Genomic DNA, 16845 nt, shown 5'->3' with positions numbered 1-16845 from the left:
CCTTCTTCTACCGACTCCTCTCTGTCCTTGCCCTCCAACTCTCTCTGGGCTCTGTTCCCCAAATATTCCTACAGGTCGCACAAGATCTGCCTGCAACCCTCTTATGGTTAAACTGCCAAAATCAAGACTCTCTGCTCCTCTTCACTCCTTCATTCCTCTTTTCTCCCGCCTCTGGAACAAACTCCCTCACTCTCTTCAATCCCACTCCACCCTCCAGGTCTTTCAAAACAGCTGTTCACCACCATCTCTTATCTTCCTCCATCCAAAACCTTGATCTTTTCTACCCTCGCTAATTTCACCCCACTTCCACTTTTTTGAAATACCAACTTCTGTCCTGGAAGTCCTTGGTGTCCTTGTGTTTTATACTTCTCCCCCCCCCCCCCCCCACCCCCCTTCCCACGCCTACTCCCCCCAAGCCCTCTCCCTCCCACACATCTCCCTGCTCTCAAATGTTGTGTTTGTGTGCTTCCCCTTCTCTCCCCATCTTGGCTTCCGCTCCCTCTTTTTATATATTTTGTTTGTCTGGTTGATTTGTTTATGAAATAAATGTTGGCTCTTTCACGAGCCTCGATTCAGTAAACAAAAAAAAAAAAAAAAGTTGTAGAGACAGGTCGAGGATGATAAAAGGAAATTGGATGCACCTGAGCTCAATTTGGAGTGTCATAATAAAAGACTTGAATACCTATTGAACATTTCAGCGTTTCATTTTCAATTGTTTTGTAAAATTTTCGAAAACGAAAATTCCACTTTGACATTATGGGGTATTATGTGGAGATCAGTGACAAAAAAAATCTCATTTTAATCCATTTATAATTCAGGCTGTAATAGCAAAATGTGAAAAAGTCAAGGGGTGTGAATACTTTCTGAATGCACTGCAGGTGATTTGAATATTAAGGATTTGGATATGCAAATAATAAGTCTACAAGCATAATACTACCAGCAAACTATAATACGAAGCTTTATGGGATGATATAGGTTCCCAGATTTTTCCTTAGGCCTTTTTAGCTTGCTTCTGCGCAATGAGGGCATCCCAGTCAATGTTAAAGAGGATGGTGCCATCTTCTTGCTTCTCCGAGCATTCTTTGCCACCTATGAAGTCTAAGAACTCCTGATGCAGCTCGGGTGGAGCCGTCCCGCGAAGGTCCACGGTATGTGACAGGAAGTCGACGATGAGCTTGCCTTCCTCGGACTTCGGGTTGAAGCAATTGGTGATGTCCAAACGAGACGCCTGGTGCGTACTCTCGAAGGTGATGCCATATGCGGAACAGCCGTCGCGGATGTGTTGAGTGCAGACACAGCACATCACGTTGTCCTGGAGGTAAGGGAAGTGATCCAACAGCCGCCAAAATCCACTTACATCTGAAGATCGAAACAACAGACAAACAATCCTTCATTAATGATTACCAGTTGTAAGGTGACATTGAAGGAGCGATATAGTGTCTGTCAATAGGAGGCCTTAAATTAATTGATGGACATCGACTGCAAGGCCTCTGATGCCCTTCTTATTAGCTATGATGCGTTTCCAAAAAATGATAGTTTCACGGTGAGTGTGGCCATGCTGTCTTTTCATGTTGACCATCATGCCCTTTTTATGCAGAAAATAAAGTAGATTTATTTTTACACCACAAAATTAAAAACACCTCACCACCACGAAATTGAAAACGCCTCACCACCACAAAATTAAAAACACCTCACCACCACGAAATTGAAAACACCTCACCACCACAAAATTAAAAACACCTCACCACCACAAAACTGAAAACGACTCAGCCATAAAACACGCAATGAAAACACCTAACGACCACAAAATTAAAAACACCTCACCACCACGAAATTAAAAACACCTCACCACCACGAAATTAAAAACACCTCACAGCCATAAAACACGTAATAAAAACACCTCACCACCACGAAATGAAAAACACCTCACAGCCATAAAACACGCAATAAAACACCTCACAACCATGAAATTAAAAACACCTCACCACCATGAAATGAAAAACACCTCACAGCCATAAAACACGCAATAAAAACACCTCACAACCATGAAATTAAAAACACCTCACCACCACGAAATTAAAAACACCTTACAGCCATAAAACACGCAATAAAAACACCTAACGACCACAAAATTAAAAACACCTCACCACCACGAAATTAAAAACACCTCACAGCCATAAAACACGTAATAAAAACACCTCACCACCACGAAATGAAAAACACCTCACAGCCATAAAACACGCAATAAAAACACCTCACAACCATGAAATTAAAAACACCTCACCACCACGAAATTAAAAAACACCTCACAGCCATAAAACACGCAATAAAAACACCTAACGACCACAAAATTAAAAACACCTCGCCACCTCAAAATTGAAAACACCTCACCACCACAAAATTAAAAACACCTCACCACCACAAAACTGAAAACGACTCAGCCATAAAACACGCAATGAAAACACCTAACGACCACAAAATTAAAAACACCTCACCACCACGAAATTAAAAACACCTCACAGCCATAAAACACGTAATAAAAACACCTCACCACCACAAAATGAAAAACACCTCACAGCCATAAAACACGCAATAAAACACCTCACAACCATGAAATTAAAAACACCTCACCACCACAAAATGAAAAACACCTCACAGCCATAAAACACGCAATAAAAACACCTCACAACCATGAAATTAAAAACACCTCACCACCACGAAATTAAAAACACCTCACAGCCATAAAACACGTAATAAAAACACCTCACCACCACGAAATGAAAAACACCTCACAGCCATAAAACACGCAATAAAACACCTCACAACCATGAAATTAAAAACACCTCACCACCACGAAATGAAAAACACCTCACAGCCATAAAACACGCAATAAAAACACCTCACAACCATGAAATTAAAAACACCTCACCACCACGAAATTAAAAACACCTCACAGCCATAAAACACGCAATAAAAACACCTAACGACCACAAAATTAAAAACACCTCACCACCACGAAATTAAAAGCACCTCACAGCCATAAAACACGCAATGAAAACACCTCACCACCATAAAACATGTAATAAAAACACATCACAGCCATAAAACACGCAATGAAAACACCTCACCACCACAAAATTAAAAGCACCTCACAGCCATAAAACACGCAATGAAAACACCTCACCAGCACGAAATTAAAAACACCTCACAGCCATAAAACACGCAATAAAAACACCTCACAACCATGAAATTAAAAACACCTCACCACCACGAAATTAAAAACACCTCACAGCCATAAAACACGCAATAAAAACACCTAACGACCACAAAATTAAAAACACCTCACCACCACGAAATTAAAAGCACCTCACAGCCATAAAACACGCAATGAAAACACCTCACCACCATAAAACATGTAATAAAAACACATCACAGCCATAAAACACGCAATGAAAACACCTCACCACCACAAAATTAAAAGCACCTCACAGCCATAAAACACGCAATGAAAACACCTCACCAGCACGAAATTAAAAACACCTCACAGCCATAAAACACGCAATAAAAACACCTCACAACCATGAAATTAAAAACACCTCACCACCACGAAATTAAAAACACCTCACAGCCATAAAACACGCAATAAAAACACCTAACGACCACAAAATTAAAAACACCTCGCCACCTCAAAATTGAAAGCACCTCACAGCCATAAAACACGCAATGAAAACACCTCACGACCACAAAATTAAAAACACCTCGCCACCTCAAAATTGAAAACACTTCACAGCCATAAAACAGGCAATAAAAACACCTCACAGCCATAAAACACGGAGTAAAAACACCTCACCACCACGAAATTAAAAACACCTCGCCACCTCAAAATTGAAAACACCTCACAGCCATAAAACAGGCAATAAAAACACCTCACAGCCATAAAACACGTAATAAAACATATCACCACCAAGTAATTTAAAACACCTCACCACCACAAAATTGAAAACCCCCACAGCCATAAAAAGAGGAATTAAAACACCTCACAGCCATAAAACATGTAATAAAAACACCTCACAGCCATAAAACATGTAATAAAAACACTTCACCACCACAAAATTAAAAACACCTCACAGCCACGAAATTAAAAACACCTCACCACCAAGTAATTTAAAACACCTCACAGCCATAAAACATGTAATAAAAACACCTCACAGCCACGAAATGAAAAACACCTCACAGCCACGAAATAAAAAACACATCACCACCACAAAATTTAAAACACCTCACAATCATAAAACACGTAATAAAAACACCTCATGACCACGAAATTAAAAATACCTCACCACCACAAAATTGAAAACACACACAGCCATAAAACATGTAATAAAAACACCTCACAGCCACGAAATTAAAAACACCTCACAGCCACGAAATTAAAAACACCTCACCACCACGAAATTAAAAACACCTCACAGCCATAAAACACGTAATAAACACACCTCACCACCACAAAATTAAAAAGACCTCACCACCACGAAATTGAAAACACCTCACCACCACAAAATTATAAACACCTCATCACCACGAAATTAAAAACACCTCACAGCCACGAAATTAAAAACACCTCACAGCCACGAAATTAAAAACACCGCACAGCCACGAAATTAAAAACACCTCACCACCACAAAATTAAAAACACCTCACAACCATAAAACACGTAATAAAAACATCTCACCACCACGAAATTAAAAAGACCTCACCACCAAGTAATTTAAAACACCTCACATCCATAAAACACGAAATAAAAACACCTCATAGCCACGAAATTAAAAACACCTCACAGCCATAAAACACGAAATAAAAACACCTCATAGCCACGAAATTAAAAACACCTCACAGCCACGAAATTAAAAACACCTCATAGCCACGAAATTAAAAACACCTCACAGCCACGAAATTAAAAACACCTCACAGCCACGAAATTAAAAACACCTCACAACCACGAAATTAAAAACACCTCACAGCCACGAAATTAAAAACACCTCACCACCACGAAATTAAAAACACCTCACCACCACGAAATTAAAAACACCTCACAGCCATAAAACACGTAATAAAAGCACCTCACCACCACGAAATTAAAAACACCTCACCACCACAAAATTGAAAACACCTCACAGCGATAAAACACGTAATAAAAACACCTCACAGCGATAAAACACGTAATAAAAACACCTCACAGCCACGAAATTAAAAACACCTCACAGCCACGAAATTAAAAACACCTCACAGCCACGAAATTAAAAACACCTCACCACCACAAAATTAAAAACACATCACAGCCATAAAACACGTAATAAAAACACCTCACCACCATGAAATTAAAAACACCTCACCGCCACAAAATTAAAAACACCTCACAGCCACGAAATTAAAAACACCTCACAGCCACGAAATTAAAAACACCTCACAGCCATAAAACACGCAATAAAAACACCTCACCACCAAGTAATTTAAAACACCTCACCACCATAAAACATGTAATAAAAACACATCACAGCCATAAAACACGCAATAAAAACACCTCACCACCACGAAATTAAAAACACCTCACAGCCATAAAACACGTAATAAAAACACCTCATAGCCACGAAATTAAAAACACCTCACCACCACAAAATTAAAACACATCACAGCCATAAAATACGTAATAAAAACACATCACCACCACGAAATTAAAAACACCTCACAGCCATAAAACACGTAATAAAAACACCTAATAGCCACGAAATTAAAAACACCTCACATCCACGAAATTAAAAACACCTCACAGCCACGAAATTAAAAACACCTCACATCCACGAAATTAAAAACACCTCACAGCCACGAAATTAAAAACACCTCACAGCCATAAAACACGTAATAAACACACCTCACCACCACAAAATTAAAAAGACCTCACCACCACGAAATTGAAAACACCTCACCACCACAAAATTATAAACACCTCATCACCACAAAATTAAAAACACCTCACAGCCACGAAATTAAAAACACCTCACAGCCACGAAATTAAAAACACCGCACAGCCACGAAATTAAAAACACCTCACCACCACGAAATTAAAAACACCTCACAGCCATAAAACACGTAATAAAAACATCTCACCACCACGAAATTAAAAAGACCTCACCACCAAGTAATTTAAAACACCTCACATCCATAAAACACGAAATAAAAACACCTCATATCCACGAAATTAAAAACACCTCAAAGCCATAAAACACGAAATAAAAACACCTCATAGCCACGAAATTAAAAACACCTCACAGCCACGAAATTAAAAACACCTCATAGCCACGAAATTAAAAACACCTCACAGCCACGAAATTAAAAACACCTCACAGCCACGAAATTAAAAACACCTCACAGCCACGAAATTAAAAACACCTCACCACCACGAAATTAAAAACACCTCACCACCACGAAATTAAAAACACCTCACAGCCATAAAACACGTAATAAAAGCACCTCACCACCACGAAATTAAAAACACCTCACCACCACAAAATTGAAAACACCTCACAGCGATAAAACACGTAATAAAAACACCTCACAGCGATAAAACACGTAATAAAAACACCTCACAGCCACGAAATTAAAAACACCTCACAGCCACGAAATTAAAAACACCTCACAGCCACGAAATTAAAAACACCTCACCACCACAAAATTAAAAACACATCACAGCCATAAAACACGTAATAAAAACACCTCACCACCATGAAATTAAAAACACCTCACCGCCACAAAATTAAAAACACCTCACAGCCATAAAACACGTAATAAAAACACCTAATAGCCACGAAATTAAAAACACCTCACATCCACGAAATTAAAAACACCGCACAGCCACGAAATTAAAAACACCTCACCACCACGAAATTAAAAACACCTCACAGCCATAAAACACGTAATAAAAACACCTAATAGCCACGAAATTAAAAACACCTCACATCCACGAAATTAAAAACACCGCACAGCCACGAAATTAAAAACACCTCACCACCACGAAATTAAAAACACCTCACAGCCATAAAACACGTAATAAAAACATCTCACCACCACAAAATTAAAAAGACCTCACCACCAAGTAATTTAAAACACCTCACATCCATAAAACACGAAATAAAAACACCTCATATCCACGAAATTAAAAACACCTCACAGCCATAAAACACGAAATAAAAACACCTCATAGCCACGAAATTAAAAACACCTCACAGCCACGAAATTAAAAACACCTCATAGCCACGAAATTAAAAACACCTCACAGCCACGAAATTAAAAACACCTCACAGCCACGAAATTAAAAACACCTCACAGCCACGAAATTAAAAACACCTCACCACCACGAAATTAAAAACACCTCACCACCACGAAATTAAAAACACCTCACAGCCATAAAACACGTAATAAAAGCACCTCACCACCACGAAATTAAAAACACCTCACCACCACAAAATTGAAAACACCTCACAGCGATAAAACACGTAATAAAAACACCTCACAGCGATAAAACACGTAATAAAAACACCTCACAGCCACGAAATTAAAAACACCTCACAGCCACGAAATTAAAAACACCTCACAGCCACGAAATTAAAAACACCTCACCACCACAAAATTAAAAACACATCACAGCCATAAAACACGTAATAAAAACACCTCACCACCATGAAATTAAAAACACCTCACCGCCACAAAATTAAAAACACCTCACAGCCACGAAATTAAAAACACCTCACAGCCACGAAATTAAAAACACCTCACAGCCATAAAACACGCAATAAAAACACCTCACCACCAAGTAATTTAAAACACCTCACCACCATAAAACATGTAATAAAAACACATCACAGCCATAAAACACGCAATAAAAACACCTCACCACCACGAAATTAAAAACACCTCACAGCCATAAAACACGTAATAAAAACACCTCATAGCCACGAAATTAAAAACACCTCACCACCACAAAATTAAAACACATCACAGCCATAAAATACGTAATAAAAACACATCACCACCACGAAATTAAAAACACCTCACAGCCATAAAACACGTAATAAAAACACCTAATAGCCACGAAATTAAAAACACCTCACAGCCACGAAATTAAAAACACCTCACAGCCACGAAATTAAAAACACCTCACATCCACGAAATTAAAAACACCTCACAGCCACGAAATTAAAAACACCTCACAGCCACGAAATTAAAAACACCTCACATCCACGAAATTAAAAACACCTCACATCCACGAAATTAAAAACACCTCACAGCCACGAAATTAAAAACACCTCACATCCCCGAAATTAAAAACACCTCACAGCCACGAAATTAAAAAGACCTCACCACCACGAAATTAAAAACACCTCACATCCACGAAATTAAAAACACCTCACAGCCACGAAATTAAAAAGACCTCACCACCACGAAATTAAAAAGACCTCACCACCACGAAATTAAAAACACCTCACAGCCACGAAATTAAAAAACACCTCACAGCCACGAAATTAAAAACACCTCACATCCACGAAATTAAAAACACCTCACAGCCACGAAATTAAAAAGACCTCACCACCACGAAATTGAAAACACCTCACAGCGACAAAACACGTAATAAAAACACCTCACAGCCACAAAATTAAAAATACATCACAGCCACGAAATTAAAAACACATCACAGCCACGAAATTAAAAACACCTCACCACCACAAAATTAAAACACATCACAGCCATAAAACACGTAATAAAAACACCTCACCACCACGAAATTAAAAACACCTCACCACCACAAAATTGAAAACACCTCACAGCAACAAAACATGTCATAAAAACACCTCACAGCCACGAAATTAAAAACACCTCACAGCCACGAAATTAAAAACACCTCACAGCCATAAAACATGCAATAAAAACACTTCACCACCACGAAATTAAAAACACCTCACCACCACAAAACTGAAAACACCTCACAGCCATAAAACACGCAATGAAAACACCTCACGACCACAAAATTAAAAACACCTCGCCACCTCAAAATTGAAAACACCTCACAGCCATAAAACACACAATAAAAACACTTCACCACCGCAAAATTAAAAACACCTCACCATCAAGTAATTTAAAACACCTCACAGCCATAAAACACGCAATAAAAACACCTCACAGCCATAAAACACGTAATAAAAACACCTCACCACCACGAAATTAAAAACACCTCACAGCCATAAAACACAAAATAAAAACACCTCACCACCACGAAATTAAAAACACCTCACAGCCATAAAACACGTAATAAAAACACCTCACCACCACGAAATGAAAAACACCTCACCACCACAAAATTGAAAACACCTCACAGCCATAAAACACGCAATAAAACACCTCACAACCATGAAATTAAAAACACCTCACCACCACAAAATGAAAAACACCTCACAGCCATAAAACACGCAATAAAAACACCTCACAACCATGAAATTAAAAACACCTCACCACCACGAAATTAAAAACACCTCACAGCCATAAAACACGTAATAAAAACACCTCACCACCACGAAATGAAAAACACCTCACAGCCATAAAACACGCAATAAAACACCTCACAACCATGAAATTAAAAACACCTCACCACCACGAAATGAAAAACACCTCACAGCCATAAAACACGCAATAAAAACACCTCACAACCATGAAATTAAAAACACCTCACCACCACGAAATTAAAAACACCTCACAGCCATAAAACACGCAATAAAAACACCTAACGACCACAAAATTAAAAACACCTCACCACCACGAAATTAAAAGCACCTCACAGCCATAAAACACGCAATGAAAACACCTCACCACCATAAAACATGTAATAAAAACACATCACAGCCATAAAACACGCAATGAAAACACCTCACCACCACAAAATTAAAAGCACCTCACAGCCATAAAACACGCAATGAAAACACCTCACCAGCACGAAATTAAAAACACCTCACAGCCATAAAACACGCAATAAAAACACCTCACAACCATGAAATTAAAAACACCTCACCACCACGAAATTAAAAACACCTCACAGCCATAAAACACGCAATAAAAACACCTAACGACCACAAAATTAAAAACACCTCACCACCACGAAATTAAAAGCACCTCACAGCCATAAAACACGCAATGAAAACACCTCACCACCATAAAACATGTAATAAAAACACATCACAGCCATAAAACACGCAATGAAAACACCTCACCACCACAAAATTAAAAGCACCTCACAGCCATAAAACACGCAATGAAAACACCTCACCAGCACGAAATTAAAAACACCTCACAGCCATAAAACACGCAATAAAAACACCTCACAACCATGAAATTAAAAACACCTCACCACCACGAAATTAAAAACACCTCACAGCCATAAAACACGCAATAAAAACACCTAACGACCACAAAATTAAAAACACCTCGCCACCTCAAAATTGAAAGCACCTCACAGCCATAAAACACGCAATGAAAACACCTCACGACCACAAAATTAAAAACACCTCGCCACCTCAAAATTGAAAACACTTCACAGCCATAAAACAGGCAATAAAAACACCTCACAGCCATAAAACACGGAGTAAAAACACCTCACCACCACGAAATTAAAAACACCTCGCCACCTCAAAATTGAAAACACCTCACAGCCATAAAACAGGCAATAAAAACACCTCACAGCCATAAAACACGTAATAAAACATATCACCACCAAGTAATTTAAAACACCTCACCACCACAAAATTGAAAACCCCCACAGCCATAAAAAGAGGAATTAAAACACCTCACAGCCATAAAACATGTAATAAAAACACCTCACAGCCATAAAACATGTAATAAAAACACTTCACCACCACAAAATTAAAAACACCTCACAGCCACGAAATTAAAAACACCTCACCACCAAGTAATTTAAAACACCTCACAGCCATAAAACATGTAATAAAAACACCTCACAGCCACGAAATGAAAAACACCTCACAGCCACGAAATAAAAAACACATCACCACCACAAAATTTAAAACACCTCACAATCATAAAACACGTAATAAAAACACCTCATGACCACGAAATTAAAAATACCTCACCACCACAAAATTGAAAACACACACAGCCATAAAACATGTAATAAAAACACCTCACAGCCACGAAATTAAAAACACCTCACAGCCACGAAATTAAAAACACCTCACCACCACGAAATTAAAAACACCTCACAGCCATAAAACACGTAATAAACACACCTCACCACCACAAAATTAAAAAGACCTCACCACCACGAAATTGAAAACACCTCACCACCACAAAATTATAAACACCTCATCACCACGAAATTAAAAACACCTCACAGCCACGAAATTAAAAACACCTCACAGCCACGAAATTAAAAACACCGCACAGCCACGAAATTAAAAACACCTCACCACCACGAAATTAAAAACACCTCACAACCATAAAACACGTAATAAAAACATCTCACCACCACGAAATTAAAAAGACCTCACCACCAAGTAATTTAAAACACCTCACATCCATAAAACACGAAATAAAAACACCTCATAGCCACGAAATTAAAAACACCTCACAGCCATAAAACACGAAATAAAAACACCTCATAGCCACGAAATTAAAAACACCTCACAGCCACGAAATTAAAAACACCTCATAGCCACGAAATTAAAAACACCTCACAGCCACGAAATTAAAAACACCTCACAGCCACGAAATTAAAAACACCTCACAACCACGAAATTAAAAACACCTCACAGCCACGAAATTAAAAACACCTCACCACCACGAAATTAAAAACACCTCACCACCACGAAATTAAAAACACCTCACAGCCATAAAACACGTAATAAAAGCACCTCACCACCACGAAATTAAAAACACCTCACCACCACAAAATTGAAAACACCTCACAGCGATAAAACACGTAATAAAAACACCTCACAGCGATAAAACACGTAATAAAAACACCTCACAGCCACGAAATTAAAAACACCTCACAGCCACGAAATTAAAAACACCTCACAGCCACGAAATTAAAAACACCTCACCACCACAAAATTAAAAACACATCACAGCCATAAAACACGTAATAAAAACACCTCACCACCATGAAATTAAAAACACCTCACCGCCACAAAATTAAAAACACCTCACAGCCACGAAATTAAAAACACCTCACAGCCACGAAATTAAAAACACCTCACAGCCATAAAACACGCAATAAAAACACCTCACCACCAAGTAATTTAAAACACCTCACCACCATAAAACATGTAATAAAAACACATCACAGCCATAAAACACGCAATAAAAACACCTCACCACCACGAAATTAAAAACACCTCACAGCCATAAAACACGTAATAAAAACACCTCATAGCCACGAAATTAAAAACACCTCACCACCACAAAATTAAAACACATCACAGCCATAAAATACGTAATAAAAACACATCACCACCACGAAATTAAAAACACCTCACAGCCATAAAACACGTAATAAAAACACCTAATAGCCACGAAATTAAAAACACCTCACATCCACGAAATTAAAAACACCTCACAGCCACGAAATTAAAAACACCTCACATCCACGAAATTAAAAACACCTCACAGCCACGAAATTAAAAACACCTCACAGCCATAAAACACGTAATAAACACACCTCACCACCACAAAATTAAAAAGACCTCACCACCACGAAATTGAAAACACCTCACCACCACAAAATGATAAACACCTCATCACCACAAAATTAAAAACACCTCACAGCCACGAAATTAAAAACACCTCACAGCCACGAAATTAAAAACACCGCACAGCCACGAAATTAAAAACACCTCACCACCACGAAATTAAAAACACCTCACAGCCATAAAACACGTAATAAAAACATCTCACCACCACGAAATTAAAAAGACCTCACCACCAAGTAATTTAAAACACCTCACATCCATAAAACACGAAATAAAAACACCTCATATCCACGAAATTAAAAACACCTCACAGCCATAAAACACGAAATAAAAACACCTCATAGCCACGAAATTAAAAACACCTCACAGCCACGAAATTAAAAACACCTCATAGCCACGAAATTAAAAACACCTCACAGCCACGAAATTAAAAACACCTCACAGCCACGAAATTAAAAACACCTCACAGCCACGAAATTAAAAACACCTCACCACCACGAAATTAAAAACACCTCACCACCACGAAATTAAAAACACCTCACAGCCATAAAACACGTAATAAAAGCACCTCACCACCACGAAATTAAAAACACCTCACCACCACAAAATTGAAAACACCTCACAGCGATAAAACACGTAATAAAAACACCTCACAGCGATAAAACACGTAATAAAAACACCTCACAGCCACGAAATTAAAAACACCTCACAGCCACGAAATTAAAAACACCTCACAGCCACGAAATTAAAAACACCTCACCACCACAAAATTAAAAACACATCACAGCCATAAAACACGTAATAAAAACACCTCACCACCATGAAATTAAAAACACCTCACCGCCACAAAATTAAAAACACCTCACAGCCATAAAACACGTAATAAAAACACCTAATAGCCACGAAATTAAAAACACCTCACATCCACGAAATTAAAAACACCGCACAGCCACGAAATTAAAAACACCTCACCACCACGAAATTAAAAACACCTCACAGCCATAAAACACGTAATAAAAACACCTAATAGCCACGAAATTAAAAACACCTCACATCCACGAAATTAAAAACACCGCACAGCCACGAAATTAAAAACACCTCACCACCACGAAATTAAAAACACCTCACAGCCATAAAACACGTAATAAAAACATCTCACCACCACGAAATTAAAAAGACCTCACCACCAAGTAATTTAAAACACCTCACATCCATAAAACACGAAATAAAAACACCTCATATCCACGAAATTAAAAACACCTCACAGCCATAAAACACGAAATAAAAACACCTCATAGCCACGAAATTAAAAACACCTCACAGCCACGAAATTAAAAACACCTCATAGCCACGAAATTAAAAACACCTCACAGCCACGAAAGTAAAAACACCTCACAGCCACGAAATTAAAAACACCTCACAGCCACGAAATTAAAAACACCTCACCACCACGAAATTAAAAACACCTCACCACCACGAAATTAAAAACACCTCACAGCCATAAAACACGTAATAAAAGCACCTCACCACCACGAAATTAAAAACACCTCACCACCACAAAATTGAAAACACCTCACAGCGATAAAACACGTAATAAAAACACCTCACAGCGATAAAACACGTAATAAAAACACCTCACAGCCACGAAATTAAAAACACCTCACAGCCACGAAATTAAAAACACCTCACAGCCACGAAATTAAAAACACCTCACCACCACAAAATTAAAAACACATCACAGCCATAAAACACGTAATAAAAACACCTCACCACCATGAAATTAAAAACACCTCACCGCCACAAAATTAAAAACACCTCACAGCCACGAAATTAAAAACACCTCACAGCCACGAAATTAAAAACACCTCACAGCCATAAAACACGCAATAAAAACACCTCACCACCAAGTAATTTAAAACACCTCACCACCATAAAACATGTAATAAAAACACATCACAGCCATAAAACACGCAATAAAAACACCTCACCACCACGAAATTAAAAACACCTCACAGCCATAAAACACGTAATAAAAACACCTCATAGCCACGAAATTAAAAACACCTCACCACCACAAAATTAAAACACATCACAGCCATAAAATACGTAATAAAAACACATCACCACCACGAAATTAAAAACACCTCACAGCCATAAAACACGTAATAAAAACACCTAATAGCCACGAAATTAAAAACACCTCACAGCCACGAAATTAAAAACACCTCACAGCCACGAAATTAAAAACACCTCACATCCACGAAATTAAAAACACCTCACAGCCACGAAATTAAAAACACCTCACAGCCACGAAATTAAAAACACCTCACATCCACGAAATTAAAAACACCTCACATCCACGAAATTAAAAACACCTCACAGCCACAAAATTAAAAACACCTCACATCCACGAAATTAAAAACACCTCACAGCCACGAAATTAAAAAGACCTCACCACCACGAAATTAAAAACACCTCACATCCACGAAATTAAAAACACCTCACAGCCACGAAATTAAAAAGACCTCACCACCACGAAATTAAAAAGACCTCACCACCACGAAATTAAAAACACCTCACAGCCACGAAATTAAAAAACACCTCACAGCCACGAAATTAAAAACACCTCACATCCACGAAATTAAAAACACCTCACAGCCACGAAATTAAAAAGACCTCACCACCACGAAATTGAAAACACCTCACAGCGACAAAACACGTAATAAAAACACCTCACAGCCACAAAATTAAAAATACATCACAGCCACGAAATTAAAAACACATCACAGCCACGAAATTAAAAACACCTCACCACCACAAAATTAAAACACATCACAGCCATAAAACACGTAATAAAAACACCTCACCACCACGAAATTAAAAACACCTCACCACCACAAAATTGAAAACACCTCACAGCAACAAAACATGTCATAAAAACACCTCACAGCCACGAAATTAAAAACACCTCACAGCCACGAAATTAAAAACACCTCACAGCCATAAAACATGCAATAAAAACACTTCACCACCACGAAATTAAAAACACCTCACCACCACAAAACTGAAAACACCTCACAGCCATAAAACACGCAATGAAAACACCTCACGACCACAAAATTAAAAACACCTCGCCACCTCAAAATTGAAAACACCTCACAGCCATAAAACACACAATAAAAACACTTCACCACCGCAAAATTAAAAACACCTCACCATCAAGTAATTTAAAACACCTCACAGCCATAAAACACGCAATAAAAACACCTCACAGCCATAAAACACGTAATAAAAACACCTCACCACCACGAAATTAAAAACACCTCACAGCCATAAAACACAAAATAAAAACACCTCACCACCACGAAATTAAAAACACCTCACAGCCATAAAACACGTAATAAAAACACCTCACCACCACGAAATGAAAAACACCTCACCACCACAAAATTGAAAACACCTCACAGCCATAAAACACGCGAGTGCGCGAGGAGGTGAGGCACTGTGAGGAGCGCATGGAGAAGGAGGTGAGAAAGGGGACTGTAAAATTGCAAGGTGGTATAGAGGAGTTGACGCTGGGAGTAGAACAGCTGACAGTGGGACAAAAGGAGTTGGGGGACCAGGTAAAGAAGAACACAGCAGTATTAGAGGGTTTAAAATCAACACAGAAGGAGATGAAAAAGGACGTAGGGGTAATTAAAAAAGTGTGTCAGACGGTACATGAGGACCTGATGAGGAAAATGAACAAGGTGGTAGCGGTGATGGAGGTTAAAAAGCGGGAGGTGCGGGAGCACATAGAAAAAAATAAGGTGGAGTTAGAGGAAGAACTTAAGGGGGCGCACGAGGAGATGAAGGAGGTGAAGCAGAAATTAGAAGAAGTGGAAGAAGGGGTGAGCGAAATTAAGAAGCGACGGAGAGAGGATAAGAAAGAGATAAAAGAGGAAGTAAAATAATTGGTCCAAAGTCTGTGTTCGGATCGTGATGATGTGCTCATTAACCGGATGAGGGATTCGCAGGTGATGGAGGAGAAGCGAAG

The 16845-nt window shown here is 38.5% G+C and overlaps 1 protein-coding gene and 2 long non-coding RNA genes across 9 annotated transcripts in view; all 3 read right to left on the bottom strand.

The window, feature by feature from the left end:
• Positions 1–779: 779 nt before the first annotated feature.
• LOC137415637 (histamine N-methyltransferase-like) overlaps positions 780–16845 on the bottom strand; it is a 43688-nt gene continuing 27622 nt past the window's right edge. Inside the window, exon 2 of the mRNA XM_078768864.1 lies at positions 780–1359. Coding sequence (XP_078624990.1) covers positions 992–1359 — 368 coding nt within the window. The 3' untranslated portion in view covers positions 780–991. The remainder of the gene's footprint in view (positions 1360–16845) is intronic.
• Positions 1366–11076, bottom strand: LOC144889056 (uncharacterized). Of its 7 annotated transcripts, XR_013621566.1 has the most exons (4): positions 9774–10661; positions 2733–3677; positions 2306–2651; positions 1366–2167 (listed from the first exon to the last, which is right to left on the bottom strand). It is a non-coding gene; the product is annotated as an uncharacterized LOC144889056 (long non-coding RNA). The 7 variants fall into 7 exon arrangements; XR_013621565.1 differs by having other exon boundaries at positions 1366–2651; XR_013621562.1 differs by lacking the exons at positions 1366–2167; positions 2306–2651 and adding an exon at positions 10776–11076 and having other exon boundaries at positions 2662–3677; positions 9774–10470.
• Positions 11085–16568, bottom strand: LOC144889057 (uncharacterized). Its single transcript, XR_013621568.1, has 4 exons — positions 15511–16568; positions 13403–13427; positions 12082–12778; positions 11085–12050 (listed from the first exon to the last, which is right to left on the bottom strand). It is a non-coding gene; the product is annotated as an uncharacterized LOC144889057 (long non-coding RNA).

This window comes from Myxine glutinosa, unplaced genomic scaffold (genome assembly GCF_964187855.1).
Source record: "Myxine glutinosa unplaced genomic scaffold, kmMyxGlut1.1 SCAFFOLD_629, whole genome shotgun sequence".
NCBI lineage: Eukaryota > Metazoa > Chordata > Myxini > Myxiniformes > Myxinidae > Myxine > Myxine glutinosa.
The sequence above is the reverse complement of the archived record's forward strand: the minus strand, read 5'-3'. Positions and strand labels throughout refer to the sequence as shown.